The 16,115-nt window shown below is 37.1% G+C and overlaps 2 protein-coding genes across 2 annotated transcripts; one reads left to right on the forward strand and one right to left on the reverse strand.

The window, feature by feature from the left end:
- Positions 1-251: 251 nt before the first annotated feature.
- Positions 252-9,538, reverse strand: LOC108906525. The gene is made up of 4 exons (XM_018709806.1): positions 9,200-9,538; positions 8,415-8,613; positions 7,923-8,251; positions 252-2,015 (listed from the first exon to the last, which is right to left on the reverse strand). The coding sequence occupies exons 1-4, from the start codon at positions 9,519-9,521 to the stop codon at positions 1,933-1,935; spliced, it is 933 nt and encodes a 310-aa protein (XP_018565322.1). The 5' UTR covers positions 9,522-9,538; the 3' UTR covers positions 252-1,932.
- A 3,703-nt stretch (positions 9,539-13,241) lies between these two features.
- Positions 13,242-16,090, forward strand: LOC108906519 (protein disulfide-isomerase A5). The gene is made up of 8 exons (XM_018709798.1): positions 13,242-13,391; positions 13,444-13,670; positions 13,720-13,924; positions 14,069-14,289; positions 14,349-14,622; positions 14,671-14,971; positions 15,025-15,227; positions 15,528-16,090. Exons 1-8 carry the CDS (start codon positions 13,359-13,361, stop codon positions 15,954-15,956), a joined length of 1,893 nt encoding a protein of 630 aa, XP_018565314.1. The 5' UTR covers positions 13,242-13,358; the 3' UTR covers positions 15,957-16,090.
- Positions 16,091-16,115: the final 25 nt, after the last annotated feature.

The raw sequence follows: 16,115 nt of genomic DNA on the forward strand, positions 1-16,115 counted from the left end.
TACGTTTTGGTTTTATTTAAAACACCTCGGAGTTATAAAGTAAAACAGCTCGGAAACAATTAAATAATTTATTAAACTTTATACAATAAAATATATTCTAAACATTCAAAGACACATTAATATTGGCAAATTACTTTTTATATGACTTACCGGTACAATAATCATATTCATACAGTTTACATGATGTTATTAGTGGAACAGCTGGGAAAATTTTTAGACTGTCAACTAAAGACATCTACGATGATTGTCTATTTCTTACATGAGGATATACGTCTACTTGTTGCAGATCTCGAGTATCTTAAGGTGTAGGTACTTAAATCTAACAGTTTTCGACAACATCTAACACCTATTTCGTTTACTTTGACACAGGTTTTGGCGTGGAGGGTCGAGGAAGATATCACATTCACATGTATTAGTTAAAGTTAGTAGAAAGGTCGACATACTCCCACTCTATTGCTTACTGCTTACTGCAAAACAAAGGACGGTTCTTTCGAATATTCTTCTTCTTCCTCTGGTTCTTGCAGTAAGCTACAGCAGCAAGAAGTACTAGGGGGTACAGTTACAACGGATACGACTATAGGGATCAGTCAGTCACGAAAGTTTGGTTTTTCCATTGTGCTTATTGTAAATATACCAACAAATTGTCATATCAAAAGTTTTATAGTTGTATTTAAAATAAACTTCGACCAAATGTTATTTTCAATCTGATTGTCTTTTGATTTTCGAATTGATACACGTTTGTTGATTTCTAGGGAATATAATCTTTAAATCTCTACTCTCGCAGGGGCGTACAACCAGTTTTTACATATAGGGAACATAACATTCATTACCTGAACACATAATTAAGAGTTTTACATTTATCAAACGTCAAAACACCCTGTATATTGACTCTAAACCCATTCAAACGATTTTTACGGTCGCCTAGATACATTTTACATCGAGAAATACGTTATATAATTATTGTGGTTTAATTTCTTTTTTAAATACCTAATTGTTAACAATTTAATCCAGTCCTGGCTACGCTTATAGTCTTATTTTCAAGTATACCCTGTTGTTCTAAGCACGATAAGCTTAGGCCAGTTTGAGGGAACCCGGTGAGCCTCAAGGTTCAGTTCTAGGCCCATTTCAAACGTCATTTACGCGAATTTCGATGGTTCTGCTAAAACTCTGATCGTATCAATATCTCTATATGGAACACAGAAGATTGTAGTTTGATTTTTGATTTTTATTATTACTAACAGGGTAGTTTTCTGTACGACTAATACTTACTTAAGGCTTATAAGTATACTGTGCGCTATGAATGTAGGTATATTTTTAATATCCTTCAAAATATTTTAGTTTTATTTGATGAAAGACAGTAATAAATCTTCCTTTTATTTTTTCTAAGCTACTGCTTCACTTCTATCTAGTTTATAGTGTTTTGTGAGTCACTTTATAAATGTTTAACTTTTAATATATCAGTTTTTTTGAAGGCAACATATTTCATTTTTAATTATCAGTTTTTATAGCAGTTTCCTTTACCTTTTTTTTATTTTATAATGGTTGAAGTCGTATTTCCATTATCTTACCAGAAACACTTATATTGACATTAATTTTGGTACGCAAAAAAACAATAGTTTGTTTAAATGAACTCCTTATAAAAAAATAAGTAGTTTTTTACAAAATTTGCGCTAATTCTACATTTGGAGAAGTTATTTTGTGACAAAATAAATTTTAAATATTCATTAACAAAACTTGTATCTTTCGAATGAAAAAGCGATAAACCTATTCTAAAATTTATTCAACCTAGCGTTGTATGTTACTTTCTTGCTTAAAACAGCAAGTTTTGCCCATTTTTCTCGCGTAAATATTGCGATACCTTCCCAAAATTTTTGGATGGCCCGCCAATCAAAACTAAAAAATGCAATGGGCAAATGCCAGTACCAACAAACCTTACGTTACGTTTTTGTGGACGGAAGTCGAGAAATTTCTGTGCCTCGTGATGGAGTGAACGAACTCTTCATTTTCTTTGCGTACTGAAACAAAGAAATAATAATCAAAAAGGAAAACAAACATTGGAAAAGCAAAATTCGAGTAAAAACTAATAAATTGGTCCTTTTTGGGCCGGACATTTCCCATTTATTCATTAGTAATAACAAAACAAGTATTATTTCTGGTATTGCACGGTAGTTATATAGTTTCTTACCACAACCGGCCATCCTCAGACTCGCACACGACCCCTGCGTGCGGGGAAAATGTGTAATACGTCACGTTTACAGTAGAATTGTTTCTGGTGACGGTAACTGTAGACCTGTGGGTCAAGGACACTAACACGGCCATTATACAAACGAAAACCAAAATTCCGAAGGTCACTATGATCACCGTGACGATCTTCCTCCTCCTCTTGTACTTCAACAACTCCTCCTCGGGTAGGTTCAACGAGATACTAGTTTTCTTCTTGTAGCTGGACACCGAATTGTTCCTGGAGTATTCGGGGTAGATGTAGGAGTTTTTTCTCGAACTCCTCTGCGAGTTGCTTCGTATCAGCGCTTGCGGCGTTATCTCCAGCGAAGTCCGTCGGGAGTTGTTGACCATTTTCGTGACTTCGTTCTCGAAATTCAAGAAATGGGGCGGGTCTTGGTGGTAACTATGTCTTTTTCTTTTGCTGCCGCCCCTGTGGCTCTTCTTGGAGTTCTCGCGACAGACCTGGGTGCTCCTACGTCTTTTCGACCTTGAGTGCTGTCTCTCTCTTCTACCAGCGAAAAGATACAGATCTTCGACGGACAAGCTTCTTGATAAACCGTGGACGGGGCACAGTTGGCTCGAGGACCCCGATGGGGTTGCGGAAGCGTCGTTATCGGTCAAGAAACCGGGCTTATCCGCCTTCTTGGACACGGACAGGTTGTTACACATTTTGTCGAGCTCTAGACTCGGACTGAGGAGAATTAGTATTAGTAAAATGAGTTTAATTTTAACTAGTATAAATTGTTTATCGCAGTTTTTCAATGGATATAAATAGAGAGTAGAAACGGGATTATAAACAAACTTACCGGTTTTTTGTGAAGGTGTTTAAAAGATCTCTAACTGCCGAGTTTTGTTGGTAATTATTTGTTATACTTGGGGATTAATATGCGCTATGCGGCAGAGGCGCGCGGAGGGATGCCGAGAGGGGCGAACTGGTTTAATAATTTAAGGAGAATTGACGTAGGTTGGTTGAAATTTGAAGGCTTAGGGGTGAAATTTCAGCAAAGGATAGAGAATTCATTCAAGTTTCTGAAACCCACCGTCGATTTTCTGTGCAACCATTGGCTTCTGAGATATCGATGAACAAAGAGAAAATTATCCATTTTCATTCAAAGTCCGATAGCTCAGCGAGAAATGGTCGTATCGAGACCAAAAAGAAAAGAAATTGAAGCTAAATGAACAACCTATCTAATCCATAAGGTGGTTAAGTTGGAAAAATTTTGTTCAAGTCCGTACACCAAAAATAAGATCGAAAAAAAAATTTCGAAACATTTTTTTTCATGATTTCGTTAAGATTGCGCGATACGTGTTAAATTTTTTTTTGGGAGATTCAAAAATTAGAAACTTCAAGCGTCAAATTGCTTTTTTTTTACTCTAATGCGACCATTTTTATCAAAGATACAGCCATTTGAAAAATCGCCGAAAATTTAGATTTTTTTTTGATCCCTTAATTTTTTCCACAAGTTTATAAAAAAGCTTAGTTGCTTTTGTGTGTCGACAACTAATAAAAAAATTAAATAGACTGAATAAAATTCAAATACGTATATATATTTTTTAATAAACCCTAAAAACGTCTGTATTTTTTATTCAAAATTCATTGGCACAACATTCTACGTCTCTTTGGCTTGGTTAACTATGATTTTTTTACGAAAGGTTAATTGTGAAAAAAAGATAAGGTCAAAGAAAATAATTGGTTTAAGAATTTTGGACCCGCTAAAAAAAGTTATGACTTTTTTTACTTCTTGGGGGTTGCACTGTATGTAAAATTGAACTTCTAATAAAAAATCCTTCAATTTTTTCTGTGAGATTCAAATTAAAACATAAAAAATTGCTCTTGTTTCGAATAAAATGGAAGAAATCTTTTCAATTTACAAAAAAACTTAGCTAGGTGTATTTTTTAGTGCAAACTAAAATTTTTCATGGCAATATTCTGCTGTCGTTAAACATGTTTTAGTTCTAAAACCTGAGTATAAGTTTACAAGGTTACTAAATCGATTAATAATGAAAAAATTGCGTACGCCTCTGTACTAATCCCAAAAAGAAAAACCATCACACCAAACAAAAACAACGCATGTTGTAATAGGTCCTCCCGATCTTGGAAATCGAAGGGATAATAATAAACATAACAATTAGTTCTCTTCTAACCTACATTTGGACTAATTATAGAAAATGTTTTGATTAAGACCACAGACGTTGATGGACGAAATACTTGGAAAATTTTACGATATACACAATGAAAGTGTTTAGTTTTTATTTCTTTTTGTTTACCGGGAATTTTCCGAAATATTTGCGTACCCCTTCCCTTCTTGTCACAATATAGGCTATTGATTATAGGATTTTAAAGGAACACTATGACGTTCAAGATATTTTATTACATGATGCGTTCAAATGGGCATTTTAGATGAAAAAACCGCGGAGTGCTATTAAATTAGAGGGTGGAAATTGGAGATAGGGGTGAAAATGCGCCCCTTTCAATTTTTTAATTGTAGCTCGAAAACGAAGCAAAATTTCGGTATAGTTCATAGGGAAAATTATTATATTATTAAAATGACTTATTATATTATTAAAATGACTTATTTAAAAAATTTAAAAGGAAAATTTTATGCAAAAAATCGTTAACAAACAATTTGAAAAAGCAAAAAATTCGATTTTTTAATATTTTTTTTACTTTTTTGCCTCTAGTTTTTTTTTGAGTAAAGATAGGTCTAGGCATTGCTTTATTGCTTCATAAAAAAGTAGATAAAATTCAAAAATGTAAAAAAAATCAAAAAAACTTATTTTTTACTTTTTTTAAATTGTTTATTAGCGATTTGTTGCATAAATTTGTTTTTAATTTTTTAAATAAGCCATTTCGATGGGAAATTCAAATCTCTACAAAATTTTTCCTATGAACTATACCGAAATTTGCTTCGTTCGTCTTATTTCTTTCCTATTTTTGCAAAAAATGAGAATTAAACCGTATAAGAGCGTAAAAAAACCGTAAAAATTGGCTAATCTCATCCAAAAATACTGTACAACCTCTTATTTTGAAGGAAATTTTATCTACTTTTTTTATGAAGCAATGCCTATACCTATCTTTCCTCAAAAAAAACTAGTTTGCAAAAAATAAAAAAATAAAAAAATCGAATTTTTTTGCTTTTCTTCAAATTGTTTATTCACGATTTTTTGCATAAAATTTTCCTTTTAAATTTTTTAAATAAGCCTCTTCGATGGGAAATTCAATTCTCTAAATAATTTTCCCTATGAACTATAGCGAAATTTTGCTTCGCTTTCGAGCCACAATTAAAAAACTGAAAGGGGTGCATTTTCACCCCTATTTCTAATTTCCACCCTCTAATTTAATAGCACTCCGCGGATTTTTCATCTAAAATGAGCCTTTGCACAGAAAATATGTCCTGGTGGTACCCTAAATCATATTTCTCGGTGCTGCCACTGTGGCGCTATACGCATGCCGTTGATTGAAGCCGAATAAAATGGATGTCAGAGTTCGAATTTCCAAGTATAACGAAGCAAAAATGCTTATCAATAAAATACTTCACGTTTCAGTCTCGCTGAAATTATGTATGAATAGAAATGTTTAGAAAGCATTTCTTTGGCAGCTAATGTAAATCGCTGTTCAATGTTGGTAATTATTTAAAATTTAACTTCGCTGGAAATCCAGACGAAAAAGAGATACCTATTTCGCTGCCTCGAAAAGCTCCGCCCCTTCCCATAAATTCGCTTCATTTCTTAATAGGAGCATCACGAAACTCGTAAAGAATGTTATTACGGAACGGATCTCATCAGCTTCAGAAAAAGCGTCTTTTATTAATAAATCATCCGGGAGCAGTTTTTGTTTTTAATAGCTCCGTCCGTGTAGGAATTTGATGGCTTTGTTGTTTTACAGGAGATTTTTATTGCCATAATTTCTACAGACGTAATCGCAACGATCCAAAAACAATTCTCTAGAATTATGAGTTAGTCATTACACAGACACCGGTCCGGCGTAAATATTATTAACTTAATGGAGGGGGCCGGTCCAGATTAGAAACTAATTTTAGTTTGGGAATCCACGAGATGTATCTATCAAAACACGAGAAATGAGAGAGTAAACAAATTCTTGTAGAGAAAAGCGCTGTTTTTTGAAAGTTACTGTGAACTGAGGCATTCAATATATTCAATTACGTAATGTCTAATAATTAAATTATTAAAACGAAATCGCTGCGACATCTATGGCTTGCTTTATGAACTTTGAGTTGTCAGGAACTGGCAGTAGATGGCACTGCATCTAGTTTTCAAGTTTCAAAACGTAACTGTACAGAAAATGAGATGTTGCATTTAATAATAAGAACTGGTATGAAGTTTGAGTTCATTTAACTATGTTGATTTCTAGTAAAGGTAATTCTATTTATATTTAGCAAAAATAAACTCATTTTGTAGGGATAAAATTAATTTATATGCGTGCGGTTTATTGTTTAGTGAAAATTACTTGTGTATGTCAAAACAAGACTTTTTTTAATTCAAACAAAGGAAAAAATCGGGTGATTTGTTTATTAAACTTGTGCATTGAAATTAAAACGCCACCTATGGCCTACCCTGTTGACCTCAATATTTGACAGAAACTGACTAGATGGCGCCAGAGTGTCTGCGTTTTGCATTTTTAAATTTAAATACGCAGGAAAACTAAAATGAACTATTTAATAGAAAACGACGATTTGACATTGTTTGGAACTATTTTAAATATTGCAGTAAAATGCATAAATCGGCATATTGCGGTAAAGTACCTTATTCAAAACGTTAACTATGTATTATAAAGTAAACCTTGACATTACAGATTCGTCTAGATGACATCATAGTGTTCTTAAATTTAAAAATGTAAAAACAGAACGATTTCTTGTTTACTATTGCTAAAAAAAACTATATTCGTTTTTTTAATAAATAGTTGTACATGAAGATTAAGCGCCATCTATGACCCATCATGTTGACTAGAGAATAGGGAAAAAGTTAGAACATTTCAAAGATATGCATTAGATGGCGCCACAGTATGTAAATGCTTTGGATTCAAATTTAAAAGTGCAGCAAAGTTATATTTAAATGGTCTATTTAACAATATATTTTTATATCTATTTGTACTGCATTAAAATTCCTAAATTCATATATTGATATGTAAAAGTCATGCTTAATATTCGTCATTTCGTGAATATTTCTAATTTAGCCGTCAATTTTCTAAAAAAGCATAAATTACCTTTCTTTTCCTGTTTTTTTTAAATTCGTGTAGGCTAAAATAAAAAATTTTTTCCGAAAAGTTGCGGCAGCATTTATAGGAAATTTATTCCAGTTTTCGAAACTGATTGAAGACCCTTTTTGATGAAGATGAAGATGATGATTGAATATCCTTTTCCATTAAAAGTCCGATATTTCGATGAAAGATGGTCGTATCGAAATTTAAAATACAGGAAATTGAAGCTGAATAAACAAGCTATCTGGTCTATACAGTGGCTTAGCTAAAAAAAATGTTTCCAAGTCGGTGAACTCAGAAAAAAAAAGAAAATTTGCAATAATTTTATTTCACCTAAATACAGTCTGTCAAAAATCACGGAAAAACTTCGGAAATTCCTTTGACTTTTTAATTTGTTGCATTAGTGTATTTGCAATTACGGAAAATTATTTTCACCACCGGACTGGCCAAAACAACAACGAAACGCTTCATATCCACTCACCCATTTCGTCGATGATGGGCGCCATCCTCAGAGTGATCCCCACCAGCAACAGGCACATGAAAAGCAGTAGGCAGGCGGTCGCCACTATGGTCCACTTGGCCCTCCTGGACAGCTCGTCTTCGGTCAGGTTCTTGTAGCTGTCGTGGACATCGACGGGATCCACCAAGTGGGCGTGGTGCGTGGCCAGCCGCTTCTTCATCCTGCGCTTCCGTCTTCTCCTTCTCTTGCGTCGGGCGCGCCGCAGCGCCTCCTCGGAGATGATGGCGTCCGTCTCCACGTCGCCGAAGCCCTCGATCTTGAGGGAGATGTAGTCGTCGTCAAAGTGCATGCTGGAAGGTAAATAGTATGTGCATTTTCGATAATCAGAACCGTCGAGTCGAAATTAAAACTTATTGAGAACCCCGGGAATCGCACCCGAGTTACGTACTACACAAAAAGAGGTGAATAGTTGCGATTTTACTTATAGTTTATTTTCTTCCTTCTCGTACTCACAGTTCTCTGTTGATGTCCCTGTTGCAGCAGCATCGCGGTTTCTCCGAGAGCGACGAACAGCTGTTGTCGATGTAAATATTATCGTAGTTGATGGAGCGATTCCTGTCCTCCTCGCTGTTTAGGGACACTTCGCAGCTTCGTACTCTGCACTGATACTGTTGACTTTCGGGAGATGAAATCGAGACTTCCTGTTTCAGAGCTGGAAAGGCACAATCGAATAAAGAGGGGAATAGGGAATTTTTACAGGGCCGAGGGAAAAATCGAAAGCTAGATTCGAATCCGTAAAATTTGGTACATATGCTTTACAGATTTAGAAAAATCTGATTTGATTCGCCAGTAAATTGTCGTCACAATGCATTAAATGGTGTATCTGTATTTGTATTTGATTTATGTCTACTGCTTTCGATGTGCATGACAAATAATTTAGTTCAACACCTTCTCATAATATATTAGGTAGATCTTTAGGAACGACGGCGACGCCTGGAAGCGGTAAATGATAATACCCGAAGGGTCCACGGGCCTTCGGGTCTATTTATAAGTCTACTGGGAGCTCTAAAATACTCAACGAACACCTGAAGGGAACGCCTTTCCAATCATTTGAATTCTTCCTGCTCTATTTCACGCACCCAAACTTCGCCAGGTGATTTCCCGCCCCGTTTACATATTTTATACATGTACGTATAGTCGATTCGCGTTTAATTTCCAGCAGCGCAACCTTTTAGACATATAACCCATTCGTGATGACGTAACATTAAATATAACACAAGCCACTTCTGGTATCTTACCTTGTCTCTTGATCTGGCTCACGTTAACAACGTGGTGCTCCCTCTTTTTGTGCTTGGCGCCCTTTTCATCCTTCTGCGGCTTGGCTTCCTCGATCTTCGTCCTCTGGTTGGAACCGGAGGTGAATTTCAAACGTTTAAAGATACTCATCGGACTGGAGTTGACGCTGGAAGCCTTGCGACTGTCGTTCTTCAAGGCCTCCACTTTGTTTTCTACGAGGGTGTGGAGGATGGCTTCCAGTCGGGCTACGCCTGGCAGGACGCCTTGTTTCTGGGAGTCAGCGCACAGGTCTTCCGTCGAAACGGCTTTGTCAGTCATGGACATAGTTGCGTTTGGTTTCGAGAAATTATCTGAAAAAAAAAAAGAAATTGAAGCAAATTAGTTCAAAATTATTTGAAAAACACTGTGATAGCTTCTTGTACACGGAATATTGTGACTTCCTGTATATCCTCACCATTTCTAGATCCACGTGCCGCCACTGGTTTTTTATAAACGCTTTCGGTGCAGGTTTTACACGAATATATATCCGTTTTATGCAGAAATTAACAAGCGACATCAATATTTATTATTAGACGTAGTTACGACTTATTAGTTTACAGTAAAATTTGAAATGGGTCGTAAATCTCGCATTATGATATTTATTTTCCTCATTTCCGCACCATTCTGTGTTTCTTTGCTTCTGGAAAGGTTATGAAAATATATTATTTGACTAACAATAGTTTATTTTTGTCAGTAGGTAAATAAATGTATGTCCTACACAACAAATATAATTTGCAGGCTATTTCGGCGTATCCAAAGGCCACGACGTGATTGAAATTCGATTGTGCGGACTCCCACAGGGTCCCGATCTGAGGCCACAATATTTTATCGATCGTTATGATTGATCTTAGCGAAATTTTTTTATGTTAACGAAGTAAGATCTAAATTTGTGTGAGGGACTAAATTTACATTTAGAAAATCATCAGAGAATAAGAAAATTGGTTTGTAAACAGTACAAGCGAATTTTTCTCAATTTTTTCGTTCAAAAACAAGACACTGGAAATAGATCTGAATACGCATATCTAATTGCTAAATTTAAATTTTCTTATTCCGCAGGCTACTTGACAGATTAATTGTTTATGTTTACATTATCCCGATCCCGAACTCAATTAACTTAATTTGTTTCTTATTTATTCAGCTCCTAACACTTTTCACGGTTGACTCGAATAATAAATAAGTGTCATTCGGGAGTAAATAACCTGCCGGGTTCTTTTTTTATCCCAACAGTGATTTGTTTTAAGCTAAACAGTGGTTGGATGGGTTTTAGTCGATTTTCTTTTGTTTTTGGGAGCCAGCGAGTAGAAAAATCGAGGAACGTGGTATGTGACGTCATACGATACGGAAAATGTCGTATGTGCAGGATATATTTAAACAAAGGAAGCCAAAGTGCTATGAGATGGTCTTGGGGGTGCCAAAATATGGGGATTGGACCCTGTGTAACTCCAAAGTTGCTTCGTGTGCGAGTGAAATATGTTCAAGTTGAATTAAAGGAAATATTTTTCATTTAACCACGAGACTTGTACGGGTTTCCAACTTATTAGTAGGAATATGCCACGAGTGAAATACTGGTGTTGTTTTCGTAATACCTGCGGATTAGCAGGTCACTCTCTGCCAGTTTAACCGTGGCATTTAGTACCAGTACCCATTTACGATAAAACACACCCCCTAGTCTAAGGTTGAATATGCTATTATTTATATGTTTTCTAGTTAAAAACACGAAATAATTATTGCACATTCTTGTTTTTATGCTTTTTCAAATACTGCGTTATTCCAAATCTCTATGCGTATGTTCCAACATTTTTTAAATCTACAGATTCAAAATTGGAAAAAAAACATTTTATTTTAGAATAAAAAAAATTTAAATGAGTTTTAAATGGGTGCAATGGTGAGCGATTCTTCAATTGCAAGACGAACGGGTATATAATAAGGCGGTCTCTAGAAATACGAGTTTACTTCTCATTTTAATGGGTCAAAATATGATTAAAAAGCGATAATATTTTTATTACGCTGCCGGCTACCGAAATATATGACCTAGTTTGAACGCATTCACCTTTTTACCCACCAAAAAAACGTCGACAGACAATTTTTTTTAAACACATTTACAGTTAGTGCCGCTAATACATCATCTTCATGTTGCCTACTCAATTATTTACACAAAAAAGAATCTAACTGGTTAAAGCGACGAATGAGCGACAATTTTTTTTTAATAAACAGTTAATTTAAATGACTAAAACAAGTGGCAGCGGAGGAAGACGAACACTCACTCAACACTCTCTTACCTTCCCCTTTTCACATGTTCATCGGTGGCAGTCACAAAGAACAAACCGACACGTAAAACCCACACCTACATTTTCTCGAGCGAGAACATTTTTCCTGTACGCTTTCGGAAAATGCCTCGGTTTCGCTCTAAGCCGCCTGGATGTGTGCGTAGCGTACGGATGGGCCGGGGTGATGCTGCGTGCTTTGCGGATGGCCCACTTCGATCTGGAGGGCGCTCAGGGAGGAGAACTACCCCGAGTTGTAGCGTCGACGAGGGGGTGGGCGGCGCGCGTACGCGTAGTTCGTTACAACCGTCTGTCCCGTGGAAGGGGTGTCAGTTTCAACGTAAAGGGACAAAGGGAAGAGTTGCTTTTCGATGTTTTGGCGATAAGTTGACAGAATCTCTTTCAAAATGTCTTATTTTGTCACATTTCTGTACAGAATTAATTTACAGGGTTATGAATCATAAGTTTTAGATCAAACCTACCACACATGTTCATATTTCGCCCTTCAAGAATTAATTCAGGTGGCGAGCTAATTTTTTCATACTTTAAAGGCTACCTGTGTTGTTAAAATAATACGTACAGCTTATTTTGAGTCATCTTCTTGTAAAAATAGCAGTAATGATTATAATAATAACATATTAAAACGTCAGATTATATTTTACAGTAATTTCCATTATTTAATAATCGTGAAACCCGCCCCTGGAAATGTAGACTTCGATCCGGCCTTTTTGCTTGCACAGCAAACTTTGTTTTGGCTGTTACATACATCAAAATTCCTTATCGTCTTTGGAATAAATGAAAGTTTCTTTTATGTTCGGTCGGAATAAAAACATCCATTCCTCCGCCAATCTTCTACGTTTTTTCTGGCAATAATTCAAAGTGAAGGTCGCCTACAGGCTACAGGCCCCTTATGAAAAATATAGGACGCCCTTGAAAGATAATGAAGGGCAGAGTCGAGACTGCTTCTTTTGTGTGACGTATATATTGGGAATTTACACACAACAAAACATGGTTTATGAAAATGTAAATATACCTGCCCTATTTACTTAGGACTTTGGTACATAATAAATCATCATTTTAGGTGTAAAATATAACGTAAATGTATGAATATGTACAGAGTTATTTATTTCAAATTAGCTAAGTACTCAAATTTGGACGAAGCTACGATAAAATTGTATTTAACATCCTGTTAGATTCATCCAATTAGTTTCTGCCAGATATATCGACATTAATTTCGTTGCAGACATTTTCCGGGCTCATATCTCCCCCGCAATTCCTCTTAAGAAAGATATTGGATTTTTACGACTACATTCATTTATGGCATCCTAGTATTTTTAGATCGACAAACAGAAATAATGCCAGTCGTAAATATTCACTTTACGATTTGTTTTTAGCTTGTATAGGTTCGCGAATGGGTTCTTGAAGCAATTAAACAAAAATCAATTAGTTTCATGGTCAATTTCGACTTGTTATTGCAGACCATCAGTAATGGCTTTTGAGAAATGTTTCTGTTTGCTGAGACTATCGCACCTACCCAAATAATAGTAAGTACTTCTTAGTCGTTACTTAAGTTTTAGTAGTTTCAAAATAATGCAATTAAAAAAAATAATGAATCGGGTTATATACCATTCTGTTATCCACACTTTCGGTTTATTTTTGTCTCGAATTAATTTACAAATCCTTCGTCTTCTTCTTCTTCTGAGCACCACATATTAAACTTTATGATCTGCAGCCCACTGGTTCAAATGTTTGTGTTTTGCAAGCCGTTGTGGGAGAATGTAAATGGAGTTTGTAAACGTGTCATTTAATTTCTTCTGAATAATTTATGGCAGTAAATGAATTCACCTAGTCTAGTGTCATGAAATTTACCATTTTCGTAATATATTTCATTGTGAGTTGGTTTAAATAAAACTTTACACAGACATAACCTCATTTTGTTTTAGTATTTAACATTCCAAATATCACAATGTGCGACCAAAACGAACAAGAAATTAGTTTTAGACAACATAGCTGACATAAAAGACTTTAAGAAGTTACTGAGAACCAAAACAAACGTTTTAGTTTGTTTCTTCAATTCACCAAAGCAGGCTCAAAATGTTATCAAGGTGTTTAGGGATGTTGCCGATAATATTAAGGGTGAAGGGACCATGGCTCTGGTTGATTGTTCGGGGTATGTACGAGGCAAGTAAAAAGTTCTTTTAGTCGAACGGTTGTTTTAGGGATGCCAAGAAAATGTGCAAGAAGCTGAAGATTCAAAACGAACCGTACGTTGTAAAGCACTATAAAGATGGAGATTTCAACAAAGATTACGATAGAAAAATCACCGTAAGTTCCATGACTAATTTCATGAGGGACCCAACCGGTGATTTGCCTTGGGAGGAAGACACAAGCGCGACGGATGTAGTTCACATCCCCGATGCTAACGTAAGTGTTTTTTTATAACTATTCGCCTACTTTGATCGAATAAATAGGTCATCTTTGACAATTGCCGGGATCTCAGTAGACAGACTTTCGACAACATCAAATTATGTCACCAAAGAAGTACAGAAAATGCCTTTTTCATTCCAGACGCTAGCCAAACTCTTGAAAAAGGAGGCCAGGCCCATCCTTATCATGTTCTACGCTCCATGGTGCGGGTTCTGTAAATCTTTGAAACCCGAATACGCCGACGCCGCCTCCGAACTGAAAGACGAAGCCGTCCTGGCCGCTATCGACGTTAACAGGCCGGAAAATACCGTCGTTAGGTCGCATTACAACATAACCGGCTTTCCCACACTTCTATACTTTGCGTAAGTAATTATATTACATTTTTTTATGAACTATATCATTCCGATGCATTTTTTTTTAGGAACGGGCAGATGAAATATGTCTACGAAGGCGAAAACAAGAAAAATGCAATTATTTCCTTCATGCACAACCCACAAGCGGCCCCGGTGAAGATAAAGGAGCCCGAATGGTCGGACACGGACAGCGAGGTCGTCCACCTAACGTTGTCTAGTTTCGATCCTGTGATGAAGGAAGAGTCGTCCGTTCTGGTGATGTTCTACGCTCCGTGGTGTGGTCACTGTAAAAAAATGAAGCCGGAGTACGAATCTGCAGCTGCCCAGATGAAATCCGAGGGCGTAAGTATCGTGAAACGCTTAAACGGTTAACGTGAAAGTTATTTTCAGATCCAAGGTATGCTGGCGGCGATAGACGCGACCAAAGAACAAGCCCTAGCGTCGCGGTACTCCGTCAAAGGTTATCCCACGGTGATGTACTTCTCGTACGGCGAGCAGAAGTTCGACGTTAACTTCCGCGAGGCTCTGAAAATCATCGAGTTCATGCGGGACCCCAAAGAACCCCCGCCGCCTCCCCCGCCGGAGAAACCGTGGTCCGACGAGGAGAGCGACGTCGTCCACCTCACCGACGAGAACTTCAAGTCGTTCCTGAAGAAGAAGAAGCACGTGTTGGTGATTTTTTACGCGCCTTGTAAGTTTGACGGGTTAAGGCTGTGTCCGTTTCGATATTTGTGAACGTTTTAGGGTGTGGGCATTGCAAACGGGCCAAACCGGAATTCACGGAGGCAGCGGCCAGGTTCCGGGACGATCCGAAGGTGGAATTCGCAGCGGTGGACTGCACGATACACCAGACGGTTTGTACGGCCAACGACGTTAAGGGGTATCCCACTTTGAAGTACTTCAGTTACTACGTGAAGATTACGAAGCCGTACAACGGCGGGAGAACGGTAAGCCCTTTTTTTCTCATCGTTGTACTTAAAAACCCAAATTTCTTCCTTTACTTGTCCTTTTTGTTTTCCACGGCTTTCCCAGCAATTTCTTTTAATTATCCTCTTCCTCGTAAATCAGGAGTGGGATTTTTCCGTTTTACGAGTCTATAAGATGGAGGATTACGAAAAAATTTTATATAATTTATGGAAAGTTCAGTGAATTTCTCTCCTTTTTGCTTTTTATGCATTTCCTACAGCTTTCCGACAATATTCGTGAAATCAGAAGCGGGATTTTCCCATCACTTGAATTTCTTTTAGGCGGACGATTTCGTGCAGTTCATGTCGAACCCGGAGCTGGTCTCGGGGCCGGCCCCGCCCCCGAAAGAAACGTGGACGGTAGACCCGTCGATCCTCCACCTGAACGACGACAACTTCAAGCAGCAGGTGAAGAAACGGAAGGTGGTGCTGGTGATGTTCTACGCGCCGTGGTGCGGCCACTGCAAGAAAATGAAGCCGGATTACATGATGGCGGCGAAGGAGTTGCACGCCGCCGGCTTCCAGCACTGTATGGCCATGGTGGACTGCACGGAGAATCCCGAATTGGCGGAGGAGTACCAGATCTCTGGGTTCCCGACCATCAAGTTGTACATCAACGGGAAATACGTGAAGGATTATACGGGGTCGAGGACCGTTCAGGATCTGAAGAATTTCGTTCTGCCGTACGTTAAGGGGAAGGACGAGCTATGATTCGTATTTGTTTTGTACAGTTTTATACTTTTTTAAGATAAGTTACTTACCCGCGAAGAATACTCATTTTTTTTTTTGTACTACACACAGATCTGTACTTATTGGTGACTAATTTATTAAAATTCTTACAATTATTGTTGTGTTTCGTTCTTAATAGGA

This window comes from Anoplophora glabripennis, unplaced genomic scaffold (assembly GCF_000390285.2).
Source record: "Anoplophora glabripennis isolate ALB-LARVAE unplaced genomic scaffold, Agla_2.0 scaffold116, whole genome shotgun sequence".
NCBI classification, from domain to species: domain Eukaryota; kingdom Metazoa; phylum Arthropoda; class Insecta; order Coleoptera; family Cerambycidae; genus Anoplophora; species Anoplophora glabripennis.

What these genes read in the sequence shown, in the direction of transcription:
- LOC108906519 (XM_018709798.1), top strand. Translation starts at nt 13,359, where the DNA reads ATGAAATTTACCATTTTCGTAATATATTTCATT. An exon ending in GCTCTGGTTGATTGTTCGGG is followed by an intron (nt 13,671 to 13,719) that starts GTATGTACGAGG and finishes CGGTTGTTTTAG; the next exon opens with GGATGCCAAGAAAATGTGCA. An exon ending in CCCACACTTCTATACTTTGC is followed by an intron (nt 14,290 to 14,348) that starts GTAAGTAATTAT and finishes ATTTTTTTTTAG; the next exon opens with GAACGGGCAGATGAAATATG.
- LOC108906525 (XM_018709806.1), bottom strand. Translation starts at nt 9,521, where the DNA reads ATGTCCATGACTGACAAAGCCGTTTCGACGGAAGACCTGTGCGCTGAC. An exon ending in GAGCCAGATCAAGAGACAAG is followed by an intron (nt 8,614 to 9,199) that starts GTAAGATACCAG and finishes GTGCCTTTCCAG; the next exon opens with CTCTGAAACAGGAAGTCTCG. An exon ending in AGGGACATCAACAGAGAACT is followed by an intron (nt 8,252 to 8,414) that starts GTGAGTACGAGA and finishes TTTACCTTCCAG; the next exon opens with CATGCACTTTGACGACGACT.